Source organism: Eutrigla gurnardus, assembly GCF_963514095.1.
Source record: "Eutrigla gurnardus genome assembly, chromosome: 18".
Lineage (NCBI taxonomy): Eukaryota > Metazoa > Chordata > Actinopteri > Perciformes > Triglidae > Eutrigla > Eutrigla gurnardus.
In genome coordinates this window covers 21,646,131-21,660,080 of record NC_139929.1, presented here as the reverse complement: position 1 = coordinate 21,660,080, position 13,950 = coordinate 21,646,131, and the positions used below count along the sequence as shown (strand labels likewise).

General features: G+C 45.1%; 1 protein-coding gene across 1 annotated transcript in view; it reads left to right on the top strand.

The window, feature by feature from the left end:
- The window catches only part of kcnh2b (potassium voltage-gated channel, subfamily H (eag-related), member 2b), a 249,457-nt gene that overhangs the window by 20,211 nt on the left and 215,296 nt on the right, over nt 1-13,950 (top strand). Inside the window, exon 2 of the mRNA XM_084033794.1 lies at nt 5,328-5,558. Within this exon, the coding sequence (XP_083889920.1) occupies nt 5,328-5,558 (231 nt within the window). The remainder of the gene's footprint in view (nt 1-5,327; nt 5,559-13,950) is intronic.

The window sequence follows — 13,950 nt, the reverse complement described above, 5'->3', positions numbered from 1 at the left end:
GTCTTAAATATCATTGGCCAACAGGTTATTTCAGAAGAAATGAATTCTGTGAAAATGCCTGAGAATGGCACTCTAGAATCTTCACAGTGGTGATAAAAATGACTTATAAATCTCTGGTTCAGAGGGGGAATTGCTTTACATCTGCTCTATGAACTGCTTCTGAGGCACAATTTACAGGCAGTAATGACTTTCTACCCTCTTCCTTGTTAAAGGATAATTCCTGTTCAGGGGCTGTTTCATAATCAAGTCTAATGAAAACACTTAGCAAGAAAAATTGCCTCCATGTGCAGACTTTAATTTTCATTCATCACAAACGGCAATGTGTGATGCATTACCTTCTCTGAAAATCTTGCCAATGGGTAGAGGCGGTTTGAGGAAGATGCATCTGGAGACACATTAATTAAGGAGTACAGGAGCTGCAATCAAGTGCTAGACGAAGGAGCGGATTAATACCAGAACAATATATAAATACTGCTCACTTACTTTCTCATCTAAATGATTTTTGCCTAATGCACCTAAATTCCAGGGAAGACATTTGTCATGAAGGCAGTAATCAGGTTTACTGATGTGTCAGGCAGAGTGTTTGCCTTAAACTGGCAGCGACTGGGACTAATTATATCTCCTGGGAGATAGAAGGATTTGGTGGCATCTAGTGGTTAGGTTTCAGATTGCAACCAACTGAAACTTCTCCCATGTGTGCAGCTTGTAGGAGAACTATGGGGGCCAAGAAAATTGGAAAAGCGACCGGCCCAATCAAGAGCATCAAGTTCACCCGGGAGGATGTCAGAGGAAATAGTCTGGCCTTTTTGGATTGTGCAGTGCACATTCAAGATGACAGAAGGCTCAACATCACAATTTACAGGAAACCCACACACACTGATCAATACCTGCCATTTGACTCACACCACCCACTGGAACGCAAGTTAGGGGTCATCAGAACTAGGGCTGAAACGAGTAACAAAAGTTACAGAAAATGGTCCAGGCAAAAACTCTGCCTCAAAGCTTTTTCCCCACAGCATACAGAGATGAATCACCACGGTCTGAGCCAATCAGAGGCTGAGTAGGGGCGGGCCTTCGTCTCTGATTGGCTCTGACCCCGGTCTCTTCTTCACTGAATGTTTGTAAAGTAATCAGGTGGAGTGACTTGAGCGTCAAAAATGAAGACAATTGTCGATTGTTTTTTTGTACAGAAAGTTGCTGTGCCCGTAACACCTGTCTCCCCTCACACTGTAAGATACCGGTCCTGTCTAACTGTCTCCCCTCGCACTGTAAGATACCGATCCTGTCTCACCGTCTCCCCTCGCACTGTAAGATACCGGTCCTGTCTCACTGTCTCCCCTCGCACTGTAAGATACCGGTCCTGTCTCACTGTCTCCCCTCGCACTGTAAGATACCGGTCCTGTCTCACTGTCTCCCCTCGCACTGTAAGATACCGGTCCTGTCTCACTGTCTCCCCTCGCACTGTAAGATACCGATCCTGTCTCACTGTCTCCCCTCGCACTGTAAGATACCGGTCCTGTCTCACTGTCTCCCCTCACACTGGAAGATACCGGTCCTGTCTCACTGTCTCCCCTCCCATAAGATACCGGTCCTGTCTCACTGTCTCCCCTCCCGTAATATACCGGTCCTGTCTCACTGTCTCCCCTCCCGTAATATACCGGTCCTGTCTCACTGTCTCCCCTCCCGTAGATACCAGTCCTGTCTCACTGTCTCCCCTCCCGTAAGACGTTGTGGTGAACTATATACATTGTTTTTTTTTTATCCGATTGATCAAGTAATCGACGGAATAATCCATTGATTACTCGATTACAAAAAGTTTTGATAGCTGCAGCCCTTATCAGAACCACAGACAGAGAAGAAAACAAAAAAGGCAACAACATTGTCATTCCATGAATGCGGGTGTCTGAGAAGCTCAGGAGGATATTCAACACCACATCCCCGTGCACGTCAAGCCAAGCAAGACCCTGAGGAAAACGCTCATCCACCCCCAGGACCGAATACCCAGAAACCATCTGGACAATGTGGTGTATGCAGCCCGATGCAGTGAGGAATGACCAGACCTGTTCATAAGGGGAAACTAAACAACCGCTGCATAAGTGAATGGCACAACACAGGAGAGCCAGTTCCTCGGGTCGGGACTCAGCATCCATCTGCATCTTAGGGACCAGGGACAATCCTTTGAGGACCCCAATGTTCGACTTCTGGCCAGATGGTTTGAGAGAGGGGTTGAAGAAGGCTTTTTTCTCGACCTGGAATGATGAGAGCAGGTGGTTTAAGACATATACAATACAGTCCTCAGATCAGTCCCCAGACGAATCAACTACCATCCACAGGTGGACTCATGTGCCCCTAACGACTCACATGGTGGCAGGATGGGTAAACGGCTCTCAGCTGACCCATCCAACACCTATGTGAAAAGTTCACTTGATGGCTCGTGACCCACTTGCCCCAAGAAGTTAAATACCTAAACTCCCCACTAGTCAGTTAGAACTGAATGCCCAAATTAAAACCGTCACATCATGTACTTTTTCTGTGCCAAGTGTGGGGTGTCTTCTTTGAATGGAAGGCTAATGTAACTGTGCCTTAAGTGCTGAATGTGCAGTACCGCCGTGTCCAAAATCTTTCTCAATTACCTATATATACGTGCAATAACCCTCCACCATTTTATTTGAGTCTCTGAATTAAAACTGAATACACTGAATCATCTCAGTGTGTAACTTTGTACACTATATAGTGCCATCATGCTTTCCATATTTGGCCGTTGTAAAAACTATTTTGTGTGTGTCTGCTGGTCTGGGTGGAGAGTAACTAAATTCTCAGCCACAGAGTGACAAAGCCTCAGAGGAAGAGTGAGTTTGTTCACCACAGTCTCCAGTCCATTTACTTAATGCAGCCTAATTGCAGAGAAATGTGGTCAGATTCTTCCCATGCTTTCCATCCCTGAATGGATCCCCACTGATTTATATTTCTCTCCAAACCTTCCTCTATAATTTATCTCTTGCTTTTTTGTCATTCTTCCCTCCCAAAGTCTTTCTACCCAACTCTCCCATTTCCATCCATTTATTCATCCTCGTCCAACCCTCACTGTGTCGTGGTTCAGTCACCCTTCTCTGTCAGCAGCCTTTCCTCATTCCCTGTAACCGTCCACATGACTATGTATGAGCCAGTATTCCTCACAGAGAGGCCCAGTACTAAGTGAAAGTAACAGGGAACATTGGGGCTCTTGAGAAGCTGAAAGCTCTTTGGTGGAGGCCATCTATCAGCCTGACAGACTATCACCCTGACTCAGGGCAAGCACATCCGCACCGCCGGATAGATCTGATGCACATGCAGTCATTCATGATGCTTGTATTTGTGCACACAAGAGACTCAACTCACACAAACTGGACCGTCTTTCCACAGTGTATTGCAAGCAAAGAGTGGGTGAGGGAGTGTGTTTAAAGTGTGTGTGTGTGTCCAGGTTCAACAGCAGCTCTCTGAGTGCATTAAGATCATCCAGTGACATTGAGCAGAGGCCACGTAGCTAAACGGCTCTTTCTCCACTAAGTGGTTTTAAGAGAGACAGACATCAGCCCTCTGTGGGAGAATCAGCCACCAACGACGCCACTGTGATCCACACTTGTAAACACACATATGCAAACCTATGGCACACACACTTTCATGTTGGCATTAAGGTGAACTGGAGAAGCTTTCACATGCCTAGCCATTATATTATGCATTACTAGTCATCAAAGTACAATTACTGATCATTTATCCATCCATCCATCCATCCATTGTGTACCGCTTATCCTGTATTTAGGGTCACTGGGGGGCTGGAGCCAATCCCAGCTGTCATTAGGCGAAGGCAGTGTACACCCTGGACAGGACGCTGATCATTTATTTTATTATTATTATTTTTTTATGTATTTTTATTGATTCTATCATGAAAACATTTGGATTTTTATTATGTTACTTCATATTATTTTCATTTTTGATTACGTGCCAGCAGGAGGTCAGGAGTGTAAATGGGGATATTTGTCTCCAGTATTGTATTTGATAGAGCTTTAGGAGGTGGCTGAACAGAGCACATGGTTTGTGAATGCTTCATTTCATTGTGTAATTGATACTGAATAACTTTAGGGTTCCTTGTGTGTCGATTTATTAGGTTTGAAAATGAGTTGTGAGATAGCCAGACTCCTTATGCTTATGAATCCTGGAATTAAGTGGGTTAATATGACAGTAAACATAAAATAAAAAAAGACATGAAAATGTTGCTTAACCTACTTGTATTATCTCAAAATATACAAATAATTACTCATAATATTGACTTTTTGCTTGTGCTATTACTCCTATTCTCTTTTCCGTGAGAATTTCCGTGAGAAATCTCGACTTAATAAACATTTTCACAGCCGACATTGTGACTTGTCTTCGAAGGCAAAGCAGTTTTGATTGATGGTTACACTTTTCAGTTAGCGAACCCTGGAACCGCTAAGGCTAATTGGAATTTGACATTATTAAAATAATGAATTCCAGCTGTGGTTTCCTGCCAGGGAAGTCAAATGTTGCGAGAAAGGCGCAATATAATTTATCATCTTTACTCTCTAATTTATTCTCACAACCCATAATACTGCTGTGGGTTAGAGCTACATGGGATTTACACCGACTACCTTCATTTGTTTGCTCTTACGTTGATTGTAGTTTAAACTGCGGGTATTCCACTCTTCAAACCTCAAAAAAGCCTGCCTCCAGCACTTTGGAAATAAATTCAACTTTCTCAAGTCAGAACAGTTGTAATTTATGGAAACATGATCGTTAAGATCGTGTTATTTGAGCGACACTAAATTGTATTATTTAAAGCCTTTGTAAACAAATAGCTTGAAAGCCAGTTAATCAGCAACATATTCATCATACAGCTATTTGCTTTGCTCTTTTGCATATTCACAGTTTATGGAGTACTTAAGTGTAATTGAAATGCAAATGTGAATGTGATGATACATTGATTATGCACAGTGCAAATAGAAATTGACAGACGTATTTTAGGTCAGTAGCCTATTGCTCATCTCTCATATTAACATTTGGAAGCAGAGAAGGAGGGATCAGGGAAGTTTGTTTTTTGATCCAGGAAAATATTGTTGGTCAAATTTGATAGTAAAATGGTCCCTTGGTATCGTAGCAGGTTGTAGAGGTATCATGGAGAGAATATCGGTTTGAGAGGTAAGGTTTATGCAATTACATCCAGTTTTTTGACTGAGGGTAAACGTTAACGACACATTTCTCCTCGTTATTCGATTGGAGATTGTTCCTCTCTCAATGAAAACTGAACCAAGCTTTTGTTATTTCACCCACAGGTCGCAAGTTTGTCATCGCCAATGCAAGAGTGGAGAACTGCGCCATCATCTTCTGCAATGATGGCTTCTGCCACATGTGTGGTTACTCCCGTGCTGAGATCATGCAGAAGCCATGTACGTGTAACTTCCTCTACGGACCGGACACCAAGCGACTGGCCATCGCCCAGATGGCGCAAGCCCTGCTGGGTTCGGAGGAGAGGAAAGTGGAGATCAGCCTTTACCGCAAAGATGGTAGGAACAAACCCCCCAGAGTATTTTGAGAGGTGTTGGATGTAGGAGAGAGTGTGAGGAGCTGTTTTTTGCCTGTTGATTTGTAAAGGAGATATGCAGATGATCTCATGGTGTGTAAAGATGACACAGTGTCTCTACATGGTTGGGACGAAAGGCAGTGTGTGTTTTACATAAAATGTGGAGGTGACAGTGATGTTGCCATAGAAATGTGAAGATCAAAGGGTGTCATTGGGTGTCAACATGGGAGAAGGAAGTGGTGGTTGAGTTCAGCAGGATAAAGAAACGGGGGAGTGAATACACCATGCTAGTTGCTCTGTTTGTGTGAGGGTGAATTTATTGGGGTGGAAGTGCTTGTGTGTGTGTGTGTGTGTGTGTGTGTGTGTGTGTGTGTGTGTGTGTGTGTGTGTGTGTGTGTGTGTTTGAGTGTGAACGTTTTTGTTTTGCTGCAGGGATCGGCACACCATAGATCCCACCTGGCTCATCTGGTTTCATTTCGTTTTTCTCTGGACTAGCCTTGAGCTGAGTCCCACAAATCAAGGTTCGCTCACCAGACGCTCGCTGGTGAGCTCCTCTCCCACATCTAGCAAGCTCCTCTCCCACATCTAGTGAGCTCCTCTCCCACATCTAGCAAGCTCCTCTCCCAGATCTAGCAAGCTCCTCTCCCACATCTAGTGAGCTCCTCTCCCACATCTAGCAAGCTCCTCTCCCACATCTAGTGAGCTCCTCTCCCACATCTAGCAAGCTCCTCTCCCAGATCTAGCGAGCTCCTCTCCCACATCTAGCAAGCTCCTCTCCCAGATCTAGTGAGCTCCTCTCCCACATCTAGCAAGCTCCTCTCCCAGATCGAGCAAGCTCCTCTCCCACATCTAGCAAGCTCCTCTCCCACATCTAGTGAGCTCCTCTCCCAGATCGAGCAAGCTCCTCTCCCAGATCTAGCAAGCTCCTCTCCCACATCTAGTGAGCTCCTCTCCCAGATCTAGTGAGCTCCTCTCCCAGATCTAGTGAGCTCCTCTCCCAGATCTAGCAAGCTCCTCTCCCAGATCTAGCGAGCTCCTCTCCCACATCTAGTGAGCTCCTCTCCCAGATCTAGTGAGCTCCTCTCCCAGATCTAGCGAGCTCCTCTCCCAGATCTGGCTCCAGAAGGAGGCCCTGGTTTCCCTATTCCGGGCAAGGTGCAACAAAGCTGTTGTGGCGGATTCATAGCAGGTCTGTGGATGGGTTGTACCCTCCTAGTTCAGAGCAAGTCACTGCCCGAAGCAAGGAAGTTTAAGTATCTTGTGAAATGGAACGTGAGATGGGCAGGTGGTTTGATGCGGCGTCGGCAGTGATACAGGTGTTGTATAGGACCAGGGACCAGTCTACGTTCCAACCCTCATTGGTCATGAGATTGCATTTACAGACTAATCTTTGGACAGATTACAGCTGAGTACCTTCAAAGTCACGTCAAAGTAAAAAACATATCAGCAGCTTTGTAACATTTAAATGTTAATGATTTCTGTAGACCTGGCCTATTAGAGTGGTGATCCTTAAGTTTCAGTCCCTTCACTAAGAATTTCTACTTTTAAACTTTTTTAGGTCAATCACCATTGTGTCATCTCCTTCGGTGATAGATAACGACTTAACAAACATTTATTTCATGAAAACCTTGGAGATTGCCACGTTAACCTTTTGGTAAGATGTACTTTAGAGGGAAGTGAATGGGGGAAGCCCTTGGAGAATTCTCTAAAATGCCAAGAGTGTCTAACACACAAGCCAGCTGGACCAGGACCAGGTAACAAGTCTGGTCACTGCAACGATAGACGGCTTCCATGGGGGTGAAGAGCTGCCAGGGTCATAAAATCAGTAACTCTCTAGGCTATGGCCAACAGTCTGCTGGACGTTTTCTCCCTTTAGACAGACGACAAATCAGTGGGGGGTTTCCAGTATGTTTAAGTGCCATTTTAACAATTTATGATGATCAGAATAATGTAATAATATCTTTTTTTATTTTGGCCAGGAGAATCGAGGCAGGACATTTTCATATCGTTCCATGTCTAGAACACTATTACTATCGCGGTCACAAAATCTGTCAACAGAAATAAAAAGTCCTGGTAAAGTCCTCTGAACCACCTGTGTGGTAGTTACGGCTGCATGAGGTGTCTCCAGGACTACATGTTGCGCGATGACACACACAAAGAAGGTGAAAACAACACCACTGTCACTGTCACACCTGGTAAACAGAGGGCAAGATGAGGAGGCTCTGAAAAGGAAACACCTGTGGGGGAGAGTTTATAAACCCAAAGTGGGAGAATGAAAGAGGGATACGAACTGTGACTGTCAGAAAGTCCGTTTCTCATGTAAATCTGAAAGTTTTGTTTGCGACGAGAGTAAGAAAGTAAAAGTGAGAGGGAGAATCAGAGAGGTGGCGCCAGCTGTCTCCTCTCATGATCCTTCTGAGGAGTGCTTTGCCAATTCAACCCCCCCTCCGAATGTTTTACTTTCCACTGTTTATCCTGGGGTTGTAGACACACACACACACACACACACACACACACACACACACACACACACACACACACACAGAGCGATCCCCTATACAAAAGTACCTTGTAAAAAGCTACAACCCTACTTGTCATTTGTGTCGCCCTGGCTACGTTAACGAGAGTCCACCATGCTAACAACACATCGTTAAAGGCTTTGGAAGTGACAGCATTTCATGCCTGCAGCAGCCTTGTGCCAGGAAGCTGTAAAGCTGCTGTTTGCATATGCAGCCCAGTCCATCTTAACTGATCAAATATCCATAAAATAGAACATTTAGAGTAAGCAGTGAAATCCAGTCGGCTTTAAAGTGCATAACCTCTGTACGGTGACACTTGTGGACAATTTGTTACAGATGGAATGCAAGAGCAGGGCTGCTACGCTCACTCCTCCTGGATACATACATTTAAGCCTTGTTATAGATTGTGTACATCAAAGACCTGCTCGGGTGAAGTAAGGTGAGGAAAATCCTTATTCTTGATGAAGACAAATACCAAGAGACATTGTAATTATCTTTAACGTTTGGTGACAGGTGGCCCTTTGCACAAGGGCAAATCGATCCTGGTAGTGGTCTACCTGAATTACACAGTTAGTACAATAGATGACATGGAGCAAGTGGTGTTTCCTCTGCCAGATCTATAGAGACATTCAGGACTTGTACCATGTACCATGGCTGGTTGGATACATGGTTGGCTGTTCTCAAACCAGCACCCAGTTTTTCAACGTATTTGTAATCAGTTTTAACCAATTTGTTAGATGTTTTCATACAGTGTTTGAGAGTTTACAGCAATGGAGCTTGAGGCACCAGAGTTGGCGTTACCGTCTACCCGCTCTTTACCTTGACCTGTAACCAGCTTCCCTCAGTCCACTATCAGGAACTGCTCATCCTATTGGGGGCTGGGAGGGGCAGTTGACATGGGCGAGGGGTCACCCTGGACAGGTCACCTGGCTATCACCGGCCCGACACACAGAGACAGACAACCGTCATGCAACCAGCTTGCCTGGTTGAAATGATAGCTTATTAATCATAAGTATTTGGGGCTATAATTTGCCGTTTTTCACTGAGACAGTTTGATTCCATGTCCTTGTATGTAGTGAGACATGTGGACACACTCATCACTTTAAACTTAGAGGTAAATGAAAGTGAGTTGTGTAACAAGGAGGAAGAGAATAATTTGGTGTTAGTGGAGGCTTGTGCTCTCGGTGCCTTCTCGTCTCTATAATTAAATATTGAATGTCCATGAAAATCAAAGATAATATGTGGCCTCCATCAGCAAACTTTGTAAACGTTCTGAGTGCTGAGAGGACTGAAGAGTGCTAAAAGCTGTTATCTACAGTAGCAATGAGACTGAGCTCAGCTGGCAATACATGAGTGTATAAACAAACACACACTGCACCTACGCACCAGGAATATCCTTCTCTATGACTGGGGACTTGTGTTTGTCACGTTGCCATGGCGTTTGTAGAGAGGCCTTCATTATGTTGTTATAGTAACCAAGAGACACTCTTTATGATTGGAAGGACCGTGTCCATTTTGGCTCTCCTCCACTGGACACATCTCATTTCTGTCGAGGGCAGTTTCCAGAACTATACTGTAGTTAAGTGCAAGTAACTAGATGGATTGTAGCTTGTAAGTAAATAGATTTGGCGTAGAACGATTGCTATTTTCTTGACCAACTCCCATTTAAATAAATAAATAAATAAATAATATACTGGAATTGACAGCAAGGCTTCAGACTGAGTTCTACTCACTTCCGTCCAATCGCCCCCAAAAAATGCTGCTTAGAGTTAATGTTAGGAAGTTAAACAAGTCATAATTCCCTGAAGTTATTCACGTTTCTAACAAAAAATCTATTTTACAAGTTGATAAAATAAGTCCTAATATAATTTAAATGTACCTCATTTTTACTGATTAGAGCTTGAACGCATCAAAATCCAAGTCAACATCCGTTACCGTTAGCTGTTAGCTGTGAGCTCCGTTATGAGCAGGACTTGACCAGGGAGAGACCAGATGACGCAGAGCAGCATGCTTTGGAATTAATCATAATACGTATCTGGTTAAATTAGTAAAAATAAAATGTGGCACATGTGAAAAAGAAATATGAGACTGGCCAACGGGTCTCCCCTCATGGCTGATCAGCCGAAGACGGGCTGGTTTCAATCGGCAGCTGATCAATTGGTGCATCTGTAGTAGAGAGGCTAAGTCCCGCCTCTTCTGGAAGAGAAAATGAAAATGAATCGTAAGTTCTGCCTGCATGAATAAAGGATAACTACATTTAAAGCCTACAAATTGTTGTGTCCTGTACAAGGTGGGCTCTATGTTTCACTTCTCTGCCATGAAGGCTGACACACAAAGCTAGACAGCTTTTTCAAGTCATGATATTCACCACAATCAGAAAGGAAAGGGCCACCTGTCGGACTCGAACCCACACCCACTGCGGTACGTGGGGGTCCGACTCTACCATTGAGCCATCCTGGCTCCCTCACTCAATTACCTTTTACATTGATAAACGTCATATGTGTTATTCATAGTACAATTCAAAGGCGATGAAAATAAACATGTCATTGCAGATCATGTCTTTATCAAACAATATGTTCTGTTGTCTACTGCCATTAGTTTCCTTTGACTTGGACCGGCAGCTTTCTGTCCCTAATATAACCACTCAGTTAAAGATAGTGAATACATAAAAAGTATTCCCAGGCAGGGTTTATTATCTGTGTGTGTGTGTGTGTGTGCAGATGTGACCTTGGTGACTCAACTTTCTTAGTCACACAAAGACACAAACTCCGTCTCAGGTGCCTCCTCCAAGCCACCAGAGAGAGGCTGACCGAATGCTGCGGACACGGCTCATCCATAATACACACAGGGAGGAAACACTACGCCACCTCTGCCTCCTTCCTCCGCCCCGCTGCCCTCCACCCCTCCCCTCCTTCCTCCCCTCCACCCGTCCTCTTTCAAAGGCAAAGAGAGAAAAGAAAGAATAGCCCTTGAATTGGAAAAAGCTGCCTGCGATGAGTGTGTGCATTTGAATGGTGGGACTGTGGAGCTGTGACCCACACATACATGCATACTGCTCACACATACATGAACACATTGCACACACACACACACACACACACACATTGCATGCACACGCAGGCTTCGTCTGAGCCCATTTATCTCGTGCCAAGCTCAGACATGAGCCTTCACGAAGATGGATCGCCCTTCTCACTCTCACGCTCAATTGTCCGACTCCAATTGCTCACCAGCTTAATCAATCATGCTCTCCAGGTGAACTGCGATAGGCAACATACACTGAGACCATGTAGAGGTTTTGAAGATTGGCGACGACCGTTGGTTGGGTGCTACGTCTTTGAGTGTGCGGAAATATGATAGTGAGTTGGTGGAGGTTTGAGAGTGGATACGAGAGCAAAGGTCTCTTTGTTCTGTTGGAAACGGGAAAGTGAATGAATGGACCAGCAATCTGTTTACGCTTGCACCCCGCCGAACCCCCCCCCCCCCCCCCCCCCCCCCCTGCTGGTCTCTGAATCTCACTCGTTCTCCCTCTCTCGTTCACCTCTCCCTTCTTATCTTCCTCTTCTCCGTCTGTCTGAGAGTCTCGCTGTTTGTCTTCCTCTCTTCTTCCTCCTGGCGCTCATTGCTCTGCCTCACTATCTCCAGCTCCCTCCCTCCTGTTTCTTTGACACTCTGTGTCTTTAACTTCCTCCCGACCTTTGTCCGTCCGTCTCTCTGCGCCCCCCCCCCCCAGGGAAGAGGCAGCCGTGCTCGCCGTCGGCCTATAGAAGCGGTGTGACAGAGTGGCTGCTAAAGCAGGTTGTCTGTATCAAGGGCCGATGAAGACAGCCTTCATGAGCCGGATCAGTCACTGTTGTCAGTGCTGAGCTGCTGGAGCTCGTCTTGGTTCTCTTTCAGGGGATGAGGATTCAGAGGGAGGACGGGTGACAGAGCCTCTGAATTCAGCAGCTTCCAGGTATTCTATGTTCAGGAAAATGCAGTCTGGTAAAAAGTTGCTCTTTAAACCCACTGAGAGAGAAAACAAACATTTTTGACATTGCAGTTATGAATACATGAATTGAGTTGATTCTTTTAGCCAGTCTTACGAGAGACATAACCTGTGTGTTTAATCATAACCTAATATATATTATACAAGGTTTTGTCATTTCTTTTCAAAGCCATGTGATTTAATTTACGTCCTTTTACTTCCTTTCTGTCTCTTCAGTATTTGGTAGTATTATAGTCTTATTAGGGGCAACTGTGGCTCAGGTGGTAGAGCGGGTTGGCAGGTCGATGACGCATCACTGACAGTTCAACCTGTTCAGTCCGGGGATCCAGGTGCACCATAATCTGCCCTCCTCATTCCCCATGTTTGCTTTCCATCTGGCAGAGAAGCTCTGAATGCCCTCTTAATGAAGACACACGAGAAAACGTCGGTGTTGCTGTTTCCTTCTAGTGATGATAAACTCAGGAGGAGAGTTTCAACTTCATTTGGAGGAGATGAAGATCAAATCACAATGACAGTAGCTGTGCTGGCCTGGGAACCCCCCAAAGCTACAGGGCTTCCTCATGGAAGCAAGGATACATTCATCTATTTGATTCCATAACAACCTCTTTAAACGTGTTGTTATATTTGCAATCACACGAGATGACAAGCAGGACAGGGATCAAATCAAACCTCCACTGCTGCCCAGGACTCAGTCGACGTGGGGTGAGCGCTCTACCGGGTGGTCTAGAGGTCGCCCCCATCATGCTATTTCATCACAGGTCACACACTCTGTTCTTCTTTACTGCTATGATGACCCAGAACGATCATCTCTTTTCAAAGGACGGGGGACAGCTGTGTCAACAAGGCAATGTTCCTTATCTCAACTGTATAATAATCACCTGTATGCCTCTGGGTAGCATTCAGGTTAGTGTGTGTTTGCACCTCATACATGATGAGCCCAATCTCCATCTCCTCAGCAGCTGTGCTGTATAAGTATATAGTAAATCACTGGTGCAGAGCCGCTGCAACTTTGGGATGTACAGTTTATGGAATGTTACGGAGAGCGTTTGCTTTAATCACACGTTTTAAAGTTAACCATTATCCGTATTCTCCTCTCTCATATTGTTCACCTATTTAATATTATATGACCAAACAATTACAAAAAAATGAATGTATTCATATTTCTATATCAAATTCCAATACCTTTTTCATCCTGGAAAACAAAACGAGCATGCTTTCATCACCTAGTACCAACCACCACCTTTATGCCCATTTCATTATAGAACATCTGCTTATAGATGATGTTGCACATTGATAACAAGCAAAGCACAGCTGGCTGTCACATCTCTGCCATAAAACCTGGACGGGGGAGGAAGTCTGTGGAACTGGAATCACCAGTTGCAGACATGAGCATGTGTTTGTGCAGCCTGTGTGACTGCCAGCTGACGACGGCCCCGGGCATCATGAGCCTGACGGGCTGTTGAGGGTCTAAAGGACTGTTCTGATCCGAACACATGAGTGTCCTGACAGCATGCTGTGATGATGCAGCAGGTCTTGTATGACTGGGCGGCTCCTGATTGCCGAGCAGCGGTAGCTAGGCAAAGTACTTGGAGACATGCAGCCTCTCTGGAGGGGTGAGGACTCAACACAAAGACGACGAGCACAAAACACACACACACACAACTCGCCGTCTGCCGTCGCCCACACAACAAGTTGCATTAGGTTTTTGAAGTGAAGGGTGAGGCGTCCATTTTCAAAACGAAGATTTTTGTTTGGTTTGGGCCCAAATGAACAGGTAATGATGGATTTGCGCTGTGGTGCGTGGCGTAACAGGATAGGAGACGGGGAGATGGGAGAGAGAGAGGGGGTTAAGGTGACAAATAGGAAGCTGG